Source organism: Populus nigra, chromosome 2 (assembly GCF_951802175.1).
Source record: "Populus nigra chromosome 2, ddPopNigr1.1, whole genome shotgun sequence".
Lineage (NCBI taxonomy): Eukaryota > Viridiplantae > Streptophyta > Magnoliopsida > Malpighiales > Salicaceae > Populus > Populus nigra.
The window spans coordinates 36,694,992-36,713,950 of NC_084853.1; the positions used below are offsets into that span (position 1 = coordinate 36,694,992).

At 31.2% G+C, this 18,959-nt stretch overlaps 1 protein-coding gene across 6 annotated transcripts; it reads left to right on the top strand.

The window, feature by feature from the left end:
* The first annotated feature begins 1,047 nt into the window (after positions 1-1,047).
* LOC133682164 (nudix hydrolase 2-like) lies at positions 1,048-4,023 on the top strand. Of its 6 annotated transcripts, none has more exons than XM_062105433.1 (10): positions 1,048-1,580; positions 1,730-1,769; positions 2,098-2,290; positions 2,414-2,479; positions 2,556-2,693; positions 2,779-2,856; positions 2,950-3,000; positions 3,120-3,154; positions 3,357-3,465; positions 3,605-4,023. In XM_062105433.1, exons 1-10 carry the CDS (start codon positions 1,394-1,396, stop codon positions 3,785-3,787), a joined length of 1,080 nt encoding a protein of 359 aa, XP_061961417.1. In that variant the 5' UTR covers positions 1,048-1,393; the 3' UTR covers positions 3,788-4,023. The 6 variants fall into 6 exon arrangements, with proteins under 6 accessions (XP_061961417.1, XP_061961421.1, XP_061961419.1 ...); XM_062105437.1 differs by having other exon boundaries at positions 1,050-1,639; XM_062105435.1 differs by having other exon boundaries at positions 1,051-1,580; positions 2,064-2,290.
* Positions 4,024-18,959: the final 14,936 nt, after the last annotated feature.

Consider the following 18,959-nt stretch of genomic DNA (forward strand, 5'->3'; position numbering starts at 1 on the left):
AAGTAAATACAAGTAAAGTTAAATTATGTGAGAAAAATATTGTAACTTTCCTCACAAAACACTATGAATTGATATAATTTTTTTTTCAGTTTCTTTTGTGTTCTTTTTTTTTGTAATATTTTTTTCAAAATTATTTTTGTCGATGTTATTTTTTTAATATTGAGCTGGTTAGAATTTAACTTTGTAATAAAACTTTATCATATGGGAAAAACACTATAGCTTTCCTCACAAAAAACTGTGGATTACTACAGTGTCTCTTCACATAATTTTTTTTTTCTTATGATTTTTTCAAAGTTGTCTTTGTCAATTTTATTTTTTTAATATTGAGTTGATTGAGAATTACAATTATAAGTTATTACAAATAAGACTAAATCATGTAGGGAAGTACTGTAGCTTTCATCACAAAACACTGTGAATTGTTACAATGTTTCCAGTAAGGTTTTTTTGTCCCTATTTTTTGTTTTTTTTTTATTTTATTTTTTCAAAAATTGTATCTGTTGATTTTAGTTTTTTAATATTGAGCTAATTGAAAATTTAGCTTTGTAATTTTTTTTATTTAAAACACTGTGAATTGTTGCAGTGTTTTCCTACATATTTTTTTTTTATAATTTTAATTTGGTAGAGAATTTAGCTTTGTAATTTTTTTCTTTTTATTAATAGAAAAACTAAAGCATGCGGCGAAAACATTGTATCTTTCCTCACAAAATACTTTGGATTGCTACAAATCATTTTGTTCAGTTTCTAAGTTTTTGATTACCAACACAACTTTTTTTTTTCTGTCATGAAATATTGACTCCATCATACCTTTAGTTTTTATTACTTATCTAATACTGGTTCATAATTATAACACTATTAAGTATATTTGTTTTATAAACCCGCGACAATACTCGAGCATGCTATTTTATTTTTTATTAAAAAGAAATTGATAAATTTACAAGGATAAATGATGCAGTTATATATTTCTAAACCAAAACATATAGAAAAGAAAGTTAATATTTACTTACTGTCAACAAGTTTATCATGTAAAAGTTGGTGCCGTTTTTCACTCACAAAACTTTTTTGTTTTTCCTCTTTCCTTCATTGCAGGGACAGTGAGAGGAAGGTGGAAGGAAATGAACTGGAAACGCAGTTTGTATGAAGCAGCCAAGCTGTTCTTTTCAAAACCCCTTTCGCACGTAGTGGTCTATACTACAGTACCAAACCGTGTCAAGAATTTTTGGTCAAGATCAAGAAAGATTTACCATTCAAAGTATCCTGGTCAGCTGATGAACCCTAACCCCACGAAGTTTTCAGGCGCCATACATTTAATATAAAAGAATCCGAAAATTCAGAGAAATACAGATCTCTTTCGTGAAGTAAGGTGGAAGCTATCGAAAGCAGCTCGAACCTGCAAATGCTGTATATTAGCAATAATATTTGGCTTAACATTAATGATAAGCAGATGATCAGAATCAGGTATCGCAAACTCGTGTTTCTTCTTCCGAGCAAGAACTCTCCGTCACCAGTTTCTCTACCTCCAAATAGGCCTCGTCTGTCGACCACCCTATTATCTTCATCTTCTCGTCATGGATTTTCGAAAGGTATTTGAACTTTGGCTTTCCGATGACTACTACACTGTTGTTCAACAAAAGTTTATCAGGTTCCCAGAACGTCCTTTTCCTCTAGACATTCCTTTCTCTCTTCTTCAGACACGTACAAAAAAGCTAATGGTTAATTGGGTTGAATGCAGGCACTTCTTCATGTCATTCTCTTCATCTTCACAATGAAGAGTGAGATACGTTTTGCCTTGTTAATTAGGAGTTTTAGGACTTGTTTTAATTACTTTTCCATATTTTTGTGAGCTAGAAACAGATCACTTCACACTGAATAGATTTGTTTTACATACCTTCCATAATGCTCGAACAGGAAAGCCTTTTTGTATGGTTATGTCTGAATAAACAGCTTCTATTTAGCATTGATTGTCTGAATAAACAGCATTGATTGTCTGAATTGGAAGGTGTTAATAATGTTCTTTGTTTTTTCAACTCAAGCACTATTTAGCAGCTGATTTTCCGTTCCTTCAGGTAGCAGTTATTTCAAGGCTTTCTTTTCGCCCAGGAAAATTCCAGCTTCAACAAGTTCATTGTCTATTAAGGAGCAAATTGAAGCTGAAAGTAGAGTCGAGCATGTTGGATTACTCAATGCAGTTGAGGATTTGTATGAAGGAATTGTAATAGAAATGAAAGAACCTGTGGACTCTACAGAATTTATCCCTTCACTCAGAGCATCCATAGTAAAATGGAGGCAACAAGTAAAGCTTCTTTAGTGTTCATTAGTCTTTTATGCTTTCCCTTTACTCTCACTTGACTCGATGATAATTTAATCTCCACTTACATAACACACAGTATTTTTCATTTCGTGACACTCCTTTCAGGGCAAAAAGGGTGTATGGATCAAATTGCCTATTGGACTTGTCCGTCTTGTTGAACCTATAGTTCAGGTAATTAAGCACATCTTTACAGCAGCAACTAGTGCTTGTTCATAAACTTTAAAGTAATATTTTATGAGTTGTGTAGGAAGGATTTAGATATCATCATGCTGAACCAGACTACTTGATGCTGGTGTATTGGATTCCTGATACTCCTGATACTCTTCCAGAAAATGCTTCGCATCGTGTAGGGGTTGGGGCTTTTGTATTGAATAGTAATGGAGAGGTATTCGATAATTATTTTCAATCTGTCCACCTTCTCTTTGGATAAGTTTTGATGGCATTGAATTCTATAATTTGTTTACGAGTAGGTTCTTGTAGTCAAGGAGAATAGTGGAGGATTTAAAGGCACAGGTGTATGGAAGCTACCTACAGGGGTGGTTAATGAGGTGAGGAGGATCGCAAGCATTTTCATTCCCTGCAGGCTGTAGTGTTGTCTTTTACAATGTTCTACCTCGTAAATTAAAAATTTCCATCCACAGGGTGAGGATATTCCTTCAGCTTCAATTCGAGAAGTTAAGGAAGAGACAGGAGTAAGTAATCAATCTGCACTCTTTTAGACTTAAAAATGGGAGCAGCAAGATGGTGAAATATCTTTAGCTTCTTATTTTCCATTCTAAATCTAAGGTCTTTGGTTTTCATCCTGTATCAGATTGACACAGAATTTATGGAAGTTTTAGCATTCAGGTGAGATGTCTGCTTTGTAATGAATAGACTAGTTCATCATGCATAAATTGTTTCCAGGCATTGGTGCTATACAAGGAATACAGATAGTCTTCCATGTGCTTCATTCGACAGAAGAATTCCATTCTTTCTCAGCATAATCAGCCTTATTTTTCCTACCTCAATTCCGTACCTTCACAATTTCATCTCTGTTGTTCGCTCGCAGACAAAGCCACCAATCATTCTTTAGCAAATCAGATCTATTTTTCATTTGCATGCTAAGGCCACGCTCTTTTGACATCCAGAAGCAAGATTTAGAGCTCGAGGCAGCTCAGGTATTTTACTCTGCTAGTTACTTGATTGTATGTAAAACAAATGATCCTCTGGGTGAGGTCATGCCTAGATTCAATAGTTTCTCGGTGCCCACCTTAGTTTTGTTTCATTTTGCTTTTCTCAATTGTATTTTTCTCTCAGTGGATGCCAATTGAAGACTATGTGAACCAACCTTATAACAAAGAACATCAGCTCTTCAAAAATGTTGCCGAAATATGCAAAACTAAAGCCAAGATGGACTACAGTGGGTTTTCTGCAATGCCTGTAGCCCCAGATTCTGGTAAAGAAACCAACTTGTACTTCAACAACAGGGATTTCAACTAAGCTTCTGCGAAAGAGATCCACGGATTGTTACAGAACTGTCGCTTACAAACTGTAGAACTCTTTAGTTTTTCCTGTCTACCTTGTTGTTTTGTGAAATGTCTATACATAGACAACTCTCACACAAATGGAAAGCCAAAGAAAAAAGGAATAATTCTTCGTTTATGAACATGCTTCACAGCAATGAAGGCCTGATGAGCATCCTGGGATTGAATACCATTTGGCAAATCAATTATTAAGTACGGTGATAACGATGAATATGTGATGATTAATGCTACATGAAAAAAAAGTTAGGAATTTTATAGGAATAGACAAGAATCGTGGGTCATGTATTTTATCTGTCTAATCAATTAAATTCCTCAAAATTCGTTGTTATATTCATCTTTATCTATGAATATGACCTTTTCTCAGGATTTTTGGGATTGAAGACATCGAACGAAAAGTTGCTAAATGATGAGCGAACTTCACATCTTCTGCTCTGTAAAACCGGCCAAGACTTTAACTGTACTCAAGAGAAGAATGTCTTGCTACTGCGAACACATTTTCACAAAACAATATATTAAAAAGCAAGTTTTAATGCCAATGTAATAAAAAGACATAACAAATAGTATTGAGAGAATTAAATAAAAATATATTAAAATAATAAAAAATAAAGACTTTGCTTTTAGAAAATTATGCATAGGTTTATATATAACTATTAAGAAATCAATTGCTAATATTACCATGGAAGAAGCTAATATTATTATAAAATAATGGTATAATTGGATACTTATTTAAATATAATTTAAATAATTTTATTTAAACATATTTGAATTAAAAAAATGATAAAAGAGAAAAAAACATGCTTGTGCCATGCACACTTACCCTAGCATGAAAACCTAGGCATATACAGTTGTTTGTTTTTTTTTTTAACTTTTTTCTTAAGAGGTGGATATCATCCGCTCTAATTGTTTATTTGTTTAATTTGGTGAACGATGCACACCTAGTCAAATGATGCATTGATTGTCAATCTTCTTCTTCAATCATTGAAGGTGGCTCCAGTTATTAGAAAATTAGGATTTAAATTTTTGGATTTGAAAACCTAGATTTTCAATGATTGTTTTATGCAATATTACAGAAAACTTATCATATACATAGTATAATTATAATGTGCAGTGTTTTCCATCATTATTATTGTACACAACCCTAAACACACACACACACACACACACAAAGAATGACTATTGCTCATACTATGTAACCATTACCATTTCATACAGTTATATCGTTTCTTCTATTCTCTAACTTGGTATCAGAGCATACTTGGCATTCCTCTTCATCTTGGACTCTGCAAGCACCTAAAATATAGACTCTCATATGTCTGCAACCATTTCTATCTTCTACTGCACCTGGTCTCTCTTCTGCTGCAACAATCCTTCCCTCTAATGGTGTCTCTTCTGTTGCAATAATATCGGTTGTGATTGTTATTCCTTCTTCTGGTAATGAATCACTCTCCTTTGATGTTCATTATTCTAATGCAGCTATAAATAACACCTCAGCTATTGCCTTCCCACACATCTACTCTACTGTAATGGTTCCTTCCTTTGATTTCATAGCAGTAGCCAGACCTTATCACATGATTGTTTTTCTTTTAAACACTCAACAAGTAATCTCTTTAAAATTATCAAACATAAACTTCTTATACTAGAGGATGCAGATGAAACCTTACTTGTCAGGCCAAGATGTGTACTCGTATGTTGATGACTCTTTCCCATACCCTTTTGCGTATATACCATCTGCTGGTATGGCTTTGTCCAATCTTAATCTGTCATGTCTTTCATGGAAGCAACAAGATCAATTGATTATGAGTGTCATTCTGTCGTCTCTGTCTCCTAAAGTGCTACATAGTATTGTTGATTGCCAGACATCCCATGGTCTATGGACAACTTTTGAAACTGCTCTTGCTTCACCATCTAACTCACGGATAATGCCATGGCTCATACTAAGACCTAAGGCAGAATGATAACACTATTAGTGCTTATTTGTAACAAGCCAAGATGTTATTTGATGAGCTTGTTGCTGTTAACATGCCATTGTCAATGAAAGATTTTAACCTATATGTATTTTGTGTATTGAGAGGAGAATTTTGGGACCTAGTAACCACCCTTTCCACTAGAGCAGAACCTATTTCATACATTAAACTTCACAGCCATCTTCTCACACATGAGTTTATGCACAAGGCTTCTCTTCAACCTGTCGTGACAACACCATTGCTACTAACACCATCTCAATCTCCCTCAGCTTTCCTCTCATGCCGTTAGTTATGATCTTTAGGTAACAATTATACCTAAACTTCTGGTTATAGGGGTTGTTTTTGTGGAGGATGGAAGATTCATAACTATGGCTATCTCAATCATGGAACTAACGGGTATAACTTTGGTTAGAATATTAACAATAATGGTTTTGGGTCTGGATAATTTGTTGGACAAAATTTTAGGCAATAAGGCAATCTTTTTGGGGGTTTCGGTCAATCGTCCAATCCGTGAAAAATAAAATGTCAGCTCTATTATAGTTTTAGACATTCAGCACAACAATGCTCCCAAGTATCCACTCATAATATGCAAGCCAATGCTAATTTGATGTGTAATACTCAATCTGAGAGTACTCCTATTACTTGGTTTCCTGATACAAGTGTTAATCAGCATGTGATACCCGACAGTAGAGATGATCATAATAGAGATGGTATTTACATTATGTCTGAGTCCTCTATCACCTCGTTGCCTCAAGCTTTCTTGATTGCATGTCGATCCAATTCTGCTGATGTCTAGCACTACCGACTTAGGCATTCTAGTTCATGTATTTTAAGTTTTTTAGTATCAAACAAAAAAGTGTCATGTACGTCAAAACAATTTCATTTTGACTGTCAAGCTTGTCCATTAGAAAAATCATTGCATCTATCTTTAAGACCTACAGATCACAAAATGTTAGCTCCTTTTGAATTAATTTTTAGTGATGTTTGGGGACCTTCCCCTATGTTATCCTCAGATGATTTTCGATATTTTATTATATTTGTTGATGTTTATACGAAGTATATTTGGTTTTTTTCTTTAGTTACCAAATTTGATGTTTTCACTATTTTTCATCAATTTCAAACTCAAGTGAGCATCAGTTCTCTTTAAAAATAAATATGTTCAAACAAAATAGGGTGGCGAGTATCGCAAATGAAATACCTTTTTCAAATCTATTGGCATTCACCATTGTTTAATCTGCCTACATACTGATGAACAAAATGACATGGTTGAACGTTGACACCGATATATGGTTGAAACCGACCTTACACTTCTGGGTCAATATAAAACCCCTTTAAAATTTTAGCATTATGCATTTGAAACTTCTGTTTATTTAATAAATCGCATGCCAACTTCTGTTCTTAGTTACAAGTCACCTTTTGAATGCATTTTCCGGTCGACTCCTAACTATAGTTTTGCTTCACATTTTTTGGTGTCTTTGGTTCCCTTTTCTTCGTCTGTATAATGCTCATAAACTCGATTTTTGTTCCTCTTCTTGTGTCTTTCTTGGTTACAACACTTCCCACCTAGGTTATCGCTATCTTGATTTGTCTTCCCATCGTATCTATATGGCCCGTCATATTCGATTCCACGAACACACTTTCCCTCTAGTAACTTCTGAACATAATAACTCTCTCCTACAATTAGCCACCAGAACATGTTTACCTCAACTATTCTCCACATTCCTTGTTTTCTCTTCCCATTTATCACCGTTTCCTATCTCTGTTTCCCTTACCCAACCTGCATCCCCTGCACGGCTGCACCAGCTCTATTTACCCCTGTTTTGAATCCCCTCATGAGCGTTAGTCCACACCCTTTATCTCCACATGCATATATTTTTATTGATTAGTGTCTAGGTAAAAATTTGGCTCTAGTGACTCATTATGCTTCACCACAATCATTAGCGTTATAATGGACTGGTTCTGTGTTGTCTCGCCTACTGTTAGACACTTCTTTTCAGCTTGGTCTAGACTTGGCCACCTCACCAATAAGTCTCCCTAATGTTTCTCCTCATGCTTTGAATTTAGTCACTAATCTTTCGCATTTTGATCTTCAGCAGGTCTCAAATAGTGGTGCTTCAACATCTTTTCCTCTGGCTCCTCACTAGCACATAGTTGTTCTTAGCCCATGGACAGCCAGGACGGCTAACCTTAGTTTTACCTCTGCTCCGGGGCATTCATCTTCCATTACCCAAGAACCTTTCACCTTCTAGGAGGCATATTGCTCATTGTCTTGACAGCACGTTATGCAAGAGGAAATCTAGGTTTTGTATGATAATAGTATATGCACTGTAGTCCCTTACCAACCCTCTATGAACTTGGTTGGAAGTTGATGGGTTTATAAGATCAAATGGCGTGCCAATGGTAGTGTTGAGCGATACAAAGCCTGACTTGTGGCCCGGGGGTTCACTCAGTAAGAAGGGATTGATTATTTCAAGACATTTAGTCCTATAATCAAGCCTTCCACCGTCTATTTAGTACTCATAATCGTTGCCTTAAATGGTTGGTCGATCCATCAGTTGGATGTTCATAATGTTTTTCTAAATGACATCCTTTAGGAAGAGGTATACATAGACTAACCCCCTGGTTTTGTTCACTCTTCTTTTGCTACTCATGTATGTCATTTTTATAAATTATTATATGGTCTTAAGCAAGCACCTCAGGCCTAATACAAATGATTAAGTGACTTTCTGCTCTGCTTTCAATTGGTTTCCAAGCATCTAAAGCTAACACCTCTCTCTTCATCCTCTCTTTTGGTGGTGATCTATTCTATTTACTTGTGTATGTTAATGATATTCTGTTAACCGCGAGTAACTCTGAGTTACTCCACCGATTAATTACTTTACTGAGCTCATAATTTAAGCTTCAGGATTTAGGTACTGCGCACTACTTCTTAGGCATTAAAGTAAAAACCACCTCCATAAGCATTCTACTAAGTCAACAAAAATATGTTACTGATATCATTCAACGAGCATGTATGTTATCCTATAAACCATGTCACATCCGGACATCGCGGCGACCCGTTAAAAAGTTATCTTGATATGAAAAAGAACAGATATTTGACATCTTGTTCTTTTAGGAGAAAAGGTCTTGTTCAAGGAGTCGCCACCTAGTATTATGGTCACTAGGAATACTAACTGGTCAATAGAGATTCTATGGTACGGGACTAGTTACGCAAAAGAGAAGATGTTATCACCCCTTAAGCGTCCTACCTAAGGCAGGCTGCATTGTTGATTTTGTCTAAAATTGCTAAGAATTTGTTCTCCTTTTTTCCTTTTTTTATTCTTCCTTTCATGTTCCTGACTCTGGCGTCAGCGAACAATTCCTACTAATATTTTCAACTTTGGCGTTGGTAAATATCGCACAAATCCAAAAAATACGATACTCCTGACTCTGGCGTCAGTGAATATTTTTGCAAAAAAATAATTTGAGGAAGAAATTTTCTATGTTATTTTTTCTTTTTTATCCTTTATTATTATTTGCCCTTTTTAGATGGAATTAAAAAAAACATTGCACTACATATTTGTATTTAACAATAATAGTCCACAGATTGAGTACATCTACAAAAAAAAAAAATACAAACACAAAAAAAAATAGGGGCCCACAAATAAATCAACGAATGCCCCAAATATTTTTGGAATTTTCTGTTATCAAAAAGGGGTTCGTTTAGTCAAATATCAAATTTTCTATTATCAATAAAGGTGTGTTTTGCCAAGCACACCCTTAGCAAACACAATTTGGGTCGGCTAGGCTTAAAGCCCAGACTTGGCCCACTCTTTTTTTCTTCTTTTTAGGCTGGATCTAGCCCAGCCATTTGTGAAAGGTTCACGCATGCATGCAACAATAACCAATTAATTACTTTAGTAAGGAAGGAAGGAAACTTACCTAGACGTGTGGCTGCTGGAGGCAAAGTCGAGGAAGACTGAGCTAAAAAAAAAGGTTGAGAGGGGCGGCGACTAGTATAGGGATCGCCGCCCCCTTCTTTTTTTTATGTTTCTCTCTTTTAGGGTTTTTGGTAATGGCCTCCTCTTGGGGTCTTTTCTTTTAGGGTTTCTCTTTAATTGTCATCCCTCTTTTCTATATACATTGAGATCAGTATTTATAGTGCAAGAGTCCCATCGCTTGTGAAAAGTAAAGTCTCAATCAAACTCATTCTCTTTTTTGAAGTTCGAATTAGAATCGAATTCGAAAGCAGACAACTATCATTATCTTGAAGATAAGGATAGAATGACAAAAGCACATTGTAGTCCCTAGTTTCCGTACAAGCTAACAAATCACCTTTTTTTAATTTTACATTTTAAACTCTGTAAAAATTAAATTAAAAACCAATGGGGCAAAATTAGGTTACAACAAACCAGTTGACACTCATCCATCCCCTTCTTTTGCATTGACCAACCTGTCAAGTGCTCTATACTCTGATTTCAATAAGTATAGACAAATTGTTGGTGCTTTATAGTATCTTACTTTTATTAGACCTGATATCTGTTATGTTGTCAATAAGGTTTGTCAATTCATGCATGCTCTCACTAAGGACTACTAGGCGGCTGTTAAACGTATTTTACGGTATCTTCAGGCTACAACATCTTATGGTTTACATGTTACTCGAGGGTCTTCCATGTCCCTCTATGGATTTACTTATGTAGATTGAGCTGGCAGTGTTTACAATAAAAAATCTACTGGTGGTTATCTAGTGTATCTCGGTAATACTTTTGTCTCTTGGAAATTTGGAAAGCAACGTATTGCTGTTAGATCCTCCACAGAAGCCGAATACAAGGCTTTAGCTGATAACACTGCTGAAATCCTATGGCTTTTTTCGTTACTGTTAGAACTTCGTCTTCCCTCTCCATCTATGACTACCTTGTGGTGTGATAATTTAAGGGTAACGTTTCTATCTGTAAATCATGTCTTTTATACTCGTACTAAACATGTTGAGATTGACTACCATTTTGTTTGTGATCAAGTTGCCAAGAAGAATATTCAAGTTCAGCTCATCTTTTCAAATGATCAACTAGCTGATGTCTTTACCAAATCGTTACTATGAGCACCTTTAACTCATTTTCGATCCAAGGTTCGACTGGAATCTCCCTCTTCAAATTAAGGGGGCATATTATATAAAACTTATCATATAAATACTGTAATTATAATGTGCAATGTTTTCCACCATTACTATTGCACTCAACCCTAAACACACACACACACACACACACACACACACACACACACACACACACACAAATGATGGTTGTTGCTACTCATACTATGCAACCATTACTATTTCATATAGTTATATTGTTTCTTCTATTCCCTAACTTGCAAAAAAACATGAAAACAAAATCTCAAGAATCGTTAAGGCTCTTTTTCTAACAATCAAACACATTCTAATTGGCATGAAAATGCAAAATCAAACCAAATAGAAAAAATATTTTCAGTTTCAATCTACTTTTCACGGCATCAATGAATTTGGGAACCACCTCCATTGAATTCTTTTTTCAAAGATGAATCCATAAACACTAAAATCAAAGTATTTGGTTTATCTCTTCAATTTTTTACAGTGACTTTCTTTCTCTTTTCTCAAAATCCAAGGATTGTAACGTAAAACAAATGAAGTTTAGACTGAAACATAAAATAAAAAAAATAAAAGGGATCAAATATAAGAAAAGGTTAAAATTGAGGGATAAAAGGTTAGATATATATGCCTATTAAACAATAAACATGGAATAAAGGTTTTCAATTACTATCAATTTCAAATTTAGTCCATGTTTTTTTTTAATTTCATCATTTGTAAAAATTTTAAACATTTCCACGTAAAATCAACATGTCATAAAATTCTGAAAAAAATTGCTATAACTTAGGTATGTGTAAAAATGAAATCTATATTGAATTGAGAAATTTAATACAATGAAAAAGGAACTTTGGGGTGTCAAAATAAAAGAATCTACAACTTGAAGATAAAAGTAAACTAAAATCTAAGGGACCAATAATGAATTCAGGCAATGCTATATCTAGCATATAAATTGAATTGTGAGGGAATGAGTAGTGGCGTTATAGTAAAACAACAACCTCTTTCAGTTTCTTTGTTAACTAGTGGTAAGCAAGACTTGTAATAAGAAGAGATCAAGAGTTAAAATTTAAATAATGAGATATAAAAATGTTGCATGACTGAATAAGATCCATTTTTTTTTTAGTATTTATTTTACTTTATTTTATTGGATAATGAGTAATTTTTTTGGACTAATTTGTACATCAATTAAGATTATTATTTTATTTTATTGGATAATAAGTAATATTTTCTTAACTACCATTTTTTGAGATTTCATGTATATTATATAGGGATTGTATAGTTATGACTACATCTTTAGCTTTCAAATTTAAAGAACATTTCTTGATAATTATTTTTTACATTTTCTATATAATTAGTTCTATGAGTTAGCTTAATTAGTATTGTATATATAGTGTATCTTTCTCACTCTCTTAATAAAAATAAAATAAAAGAGGATTTTTTTCATATTTATAAACATGGTATTAGATCAATCGACTGTTAAGGTTTGACATAACCATTTAGAATTTTTTAACATTAAATCAAAGTAATATAACTATCATCGCTTAATAGTACAACCAATTGTTTGACTTGAATGAATTTCTTTTAAAAAAATATTTAGATTAGAAAATTACCACACAAGATAAAGTTGAGGTTATTTGAGAAACTAATAAAAAGTTATAATTTTATGATGGAACAATCATAACAAAATCTAATTTCAAAGTATTAGTAAGGGTCAAAGATTTTTCCCCAACAACCGAGCCCAAAGTATCATTGAAAATAAAATAAATTTTTACGAGGACAAATTAAGAGATGAGGCATGTTTAAAATCAAACTTCATATATTTTGTAGCACCATAATAAATTATTCATGCACTAATAGAAATATGCGCATAAATATTTAAAACTTTACCACCATTATTTTCAATCACTACCAATACCAAGGTTTTTTCAACAACATCATTTTTTTTTCTATGTTTCAACAATTGCTATAGTTATTGTAGCAACCTCATATATATTAAGTGACTAATCAATTCTTGGATTCTACTAGATATAAAAAATAATCACATTTTATCTTATAGTAAGAAAAACATAGAAGACTTCCTAGTTGTACATGACATAATTAGATGATTATCAATCATAATCAATAGTATTACAAAATGCATGTTAACTCAACATGCACACCTTCTGACTATGCCTTTAAGATATCATGCACTTTGGTGGGAGATCCATATAGACTTCTTTGGATAATTCTGTTAAGTTTTTTTAAAAAACATAAACACAATAGAAACAATAATTTTAATATTTTTCAGGAGTCCCAATGATCTCGTTAGACAATCTAGTGTCATTTAGGGTTTATGCAAAGATTACTTGAAAAATAATTCTTTTTTATGAGGTTTAATCAACTCTTTAAGGCTGGGTTGTTGCAAGCCACAAACCTTCTAATTATTCAGCATCTAACAATAATCTATACGAACCACCAGATTATAAATCTTCTAAAACCCTTTTAGAAGAGAGGGTTTGCTATGCCTTGAGTGTTAACTCTTTCTTTTCTCCACTTTGCCTATTTGCATAGGAGTATCTAATGTGTAGAATGTGTAAAGTATGTAGAGAAAATATAAGGCATAACAATATATTTATAGAAAACATTAATAACCTTGTTAATGGTAAAATACCATTTTGTCTCTTGAAAAATATCATATATATTATTTCATAATAGTTTTAGAAATTTATGCAATCAAGATCCCTACTTGATTTTTCTATACGTAGAATAGTAATCCTTATATAAATTACATTATAATCCTTAATTTTTATAGCATATTTACAATGAAGTTTCACTTGATTAATCATCAAGTTTAATTTCTTAGTAATGACTCTAAATGCGTGTGACCTATTAGGTTCCTAATATGTTACACCAAATATAAATCACAATTATAAATAAAATAGGATTAAATAAATTAAACAATTTCGATTATTATTAACTCAACAAATTTATTGATTTATATTTAAATATCAAGTATATTGTCTAACAACATGTCATGATTTTCTAAGTACTAGAAATGTTATAAGTAGTTTGACTTAACCTTTTTATGATCAGTTTCTAAGTGTAATTATTATTCATTCATCAAGAATATTTTGATTTTAGGTATTTAAGCATTAAATGTGTTTACTTTTTTAAATCATGTTTATTTTAAACACCATAGTCATTGGTTCGTTGAATAATATTTGAAATAATTTTTAAATCTTATTCCACCTAGTATAAGGATTTTAAATTAATATTATTTAAGATCATGTGAGATATATATATTTTTAATTTATCCAAGGTAATAAATTCTCTCTTAATCACTTAAATGCATTAATATAATTTATGTTATATCCAATATATGCTTATTTTTTACCCTTGATTAAGGCAATATGTAGTTAGGATCAAAACATAGCATTTCCTATATAAAAATGACTTGGTAATCTCAAGTCTAAAAATCATTCACATCATTGACATATGAGTCTTTTCATAGACACAAGTGATCTCTCCAAATAAATCCTTATGTGGGGTAGTTTAGTGTATATGTCATTTGAAAAACACTTATATATTAATTCTAGGTATCTTTTATACCTCAACTTATGAGAACTATTACTTTTTTTCATAAAGAAACTAACATAATATGTATCGATCTTAATAACTCTAATTAATGTTCAGTTTTAATGGAGTATTAACCATAAACATTGAGGAGTAATTTTTTGATGCAATAAAAATTCTTATAATTATAACTGCTTTATAATTTTCTTTGCAAAATATTTTATTCCAATAACTTTATTTTTACTCTAGACTCATTAATCAAACATAAATGAATATGAAAAATAAAGAATATCTTTATCAATAATATCTATGTTTTGCATGAACAAAGTTAGTGTCATCCGTAACTAACAAATTGGTACTCATCATGTAGAAAGGTGTTCTTCACATCAAATTATTATAATGACCTACCTATGTTCATATTTAAAGACAATAAGACTCAAAATGTATTGATCTTGGCTACAAATACAAATGTCTATATATAAACAAACTCATAGATTTGACTATAACCTTTCACCATTAGTTACAATAAGTTTTACTTGTGTCATCAGCTTTGTTATTTACTTTGTAAATTCATTAGTATTCAAATTATTATTTTTTTGTTGAGGATAAAAAAGTTCCCATGTTTTGTTTTTTTACAAGAATTTCATCTCTTTGTTCATAGTTGTTTTCCACACTAGGTCAACTAAGGTTGTTTGTGTGTGTGTGTGTGATTTAAAAATGACAGATTTGATAATAATAAATGATGGTTTGACATATATTAATTAATGAGATATTTGACTATATTAAAAAGTTTGGGTTCATATATAGGTTTAGAAAGACCTTTGGTGTGATAATGTGGTGATTTCTGAATAAATCACACACTAATTCATGAAAATACTATCTATTCAATTAGTTTGGTATATCAATTATGATAGATTCTAGCTTAAAAAAATATTTGTTAGCGTTACATCTTCAGCTTCTAGGTGTTTATTGCCACTTTGACTAAATCTAATTCACCTCCCCCTTGATTGTTTGGTCTAACATATGAATCGTCACTACTACAATTTAAATTTATATCAAGAAAATCATAATCTAGAATTTGAATTTCCTTATGATACTCTCTTTAAAGTTCAAGCTCAAGGAAAAAAAAATACATGATGTTTTCATAAAAAACAACACTCATTGTGATAAACATTTATCAAATTGAAGGATAATAACATTGGTACAACTTTTTATGATTGACATACCTAAGAAAAAGCGATCACAGCACTTAAGTAGTCAATTTGTTATGCTAATGTTTATGAAGGTATACAAATGAGACACAATAAAAAGATATAGGGTGGTAAATGTGAAACTATTGGGGCACAAATTGTGTTAACGAGAGAGTGGAATGGTTTCCAACAATAAATAGAACTAAAAGGTCCCTGATTGATTAAATATGTTGTTGATGCTTTTAGTTAAAGTTAATCGAAACAAATTATGATGGTTCTTTTCTAGTTTACAAACATCACATTAGAAACTATATATATCTTTTTTTTTCAAATAGAATACAAAATATTTTAATAGATAACCAAAGAAATCATGCCTTAAATGATGATATTCCTGATTTAGTGTCGAATCAATTAGAAAATTACCATATTAAGGTTTTTTAAACCTATATATAAATCAAAATTTCTAGTAAAGTCAAGTATCTTATAAGTCATTGTGTGCCTAATCATCATTTATTATAATCAAAGTTGTTATTTATATATCAATTATCTAATGTATCTATTACTAATAGTATGTATGAAGCCTTAACTACCCTAAGGTGTAAAGCATTTATGGACAAAAAGATGAAGTCCTTGCATAAAAATTAAATGTGGGAACTTGTTAATCCTCTATCAGAAAAGAAATTAGATGGGTATTGATGGATGTACATTGTAAAATACAAGGTTAATAGCATAATTGAATGCTTTAAAACAAGACATGATACGAAAAGGTTATACTTAAACCTATGAGATTGATTACATCGATAAAACTAACATGGTTCAAGCATTATTATATCTAGCTATGAACTTAGTTGGTAATTATAACAATTTGATGTGAATAACATCTTTCTACATGGTGAATTATATGAAGAAGTCTATATGGATCTCCTACCAGGGTGTATGATACTTGAAAGGCATAATCAAAGGCGTGTAGGATGAAAACGTTATTGTATGGATTGAAATAGTCTTTGTGAGCATGGTTAAAAAGGTTCACAAAATATATAATAGCTTTTGTCTATTATATGAACAATTCAAATCGCATATTATTTTTGAAACTGTAACATGGTAAGATTATTTCACTTATTATATATATAAATGGTATGATGAATATAAAAAAGATGATTTTAAAGAAGAAAGGTCAACAAGATTACTTGAGTAGAGAATTTGAAATGAAAGACCTAGTCTTTTGAAATATTTTTTTTTAGACTCGAATTATCTCAATGTTAGAAAATAATATTTTAGTCATAGAGAAAATTATTGACCTTTGGATCACATATTAATATTTTATGTATCTTGATGATAACAATTAAATGAAAATGGACTAATAATATGCTTCGTTAAGAATAAATTTAAACAGTTTATATGAATATCATCAACAAGTATGAATAATTAAATGAAGAAATCAATCAATAAGTCCAAGATACTAAGCAAGTAAAGACTTAGTTATTAAGGATTCATTTTAGTACAAATTATATAAATCTTTATATCTAACTTGATAGCAAAAATTAAAAAAATTCACACATTTCATATTTCATGCATTATAGGATTGATATGTATTTAGTCGGTTTTAGTTTCACTAGGCTTAATACTGCTAAAACTGGATTTTAAGTTGAAATGATCAACTATTTGACCATACTAAGTGAACCGGTCGACCATTTATTCATCATGGATGACTACTTGAGAATCTGCATGAATTGGTCGACTGATTGACTTGACCAATCTGAACTGGTCAACCATTTTAACTGTCAGAGGAACGTTACGCAGCTATAAAATGACTAGTTTTTGCTAGAAACATATTTATAGCTTGTCTAATTGCATAATTAAAAATACAAATTGAATATATATAATATACAAGCTATTTAAAGAGCAAAAACCACTTCAAATTATCAATATTAAATCATACTCTTATTTGTGCATTAAACCTTTATATTCTTGCATAAGAGTATAAATTTCTACACTCACTACACTTAAACACTTTCATATATTCTAAGTGCTATTGAGTAATTTATAAAGATATAAGCTTCAATTGCATTGCCTATTCTTTAAAAGAGTGTTATTACATCTTAAACAATTGTAATCCTTCAAGAGTTTAAGTGAAAAACTCTTGGTCAATGGTAAGGTACATCATTAAGGGGAAAAAATCTTAAATCTTATATTTTTTTTCAAGATATAGGGTGGTAAATATGACATTGTAATCTTTGGCTTGAATTAGTAAAGAATACAATACTTGAGACAAGTTTGATGCTTGAGGTGTGGATGTAGGTTTACCAAACCACATTAAAAACCGAGTTTACAATTTCTATCCATATACTCTTTACTTTAACCACTTTAATTATATTGTTGTTGATTGTGTTAATTATGTTTAGTTGAGTTAATTGCAATAATCATTATTATTAGTGAAACACATAATTCACCCTTTAGATGTAGTTATTGTCTTATTTCTATAACAACAATTGGTATTAGAATTTAGTTCTTATTTATATAAGTTTACTTAGATTTTAAGTTAAATGATAACCACTAGTTTTAATATTTAAAATGAAAGATTATAAACCTCGAGGTTACCTCACAAGCCAGCTAAGATTAAAAATAATATAATGGTTCCTAAATCTAGAAGTAAGTATATCAATGGTGATAAAAAATTGTTATTTATGGATGCTAAATACTTTGTATTGTTAATTGAGTAGAAGTCAATTTAATAGGATCACATCATGCAAGAATACTAGAGATATATGACATGTATTAGAGATAACACATGAAGGAATGAATCAAGTAAAATAATAATAAAAAAAATGACATATTAGTACATCAATTTGAGTTATTTAAAATATATTTTTTCAAGTTTAATCTCTTTCTCTCATTAGGATTGTTCTTCTTTCTTGATTATAAAATCTTTTTTTTTCCAGTTAAATAAAATTAAATGAAAGGAATGACACATACAATGTATTTTTTTTTTAAGGAAAGACCATATAAAAAATTAACAAGAAACAAAAATTCAGTGATATTTGACATAACTTCTGCTTCTACTTCTAGTTGTTTTTTAAAAGTATTTTTGAATTTGCAAAAACATATTAAATTAATAGTTTTTTAGAATTTTCTAATCATTTTAATGTGTTAATATAAAAAATAAAAAAATCTAAAAACAATTATTTTAATATATTTTCAAATAAAAAACAATCCCAAACACCCTATTAAGAACAAACAAATCAGCCTAGAAAAAACATTAAAATACTATTGATAAAAAAATAAATTAAAATGACATTTTTTCCCTGCTTATGGGATAAATTGTTT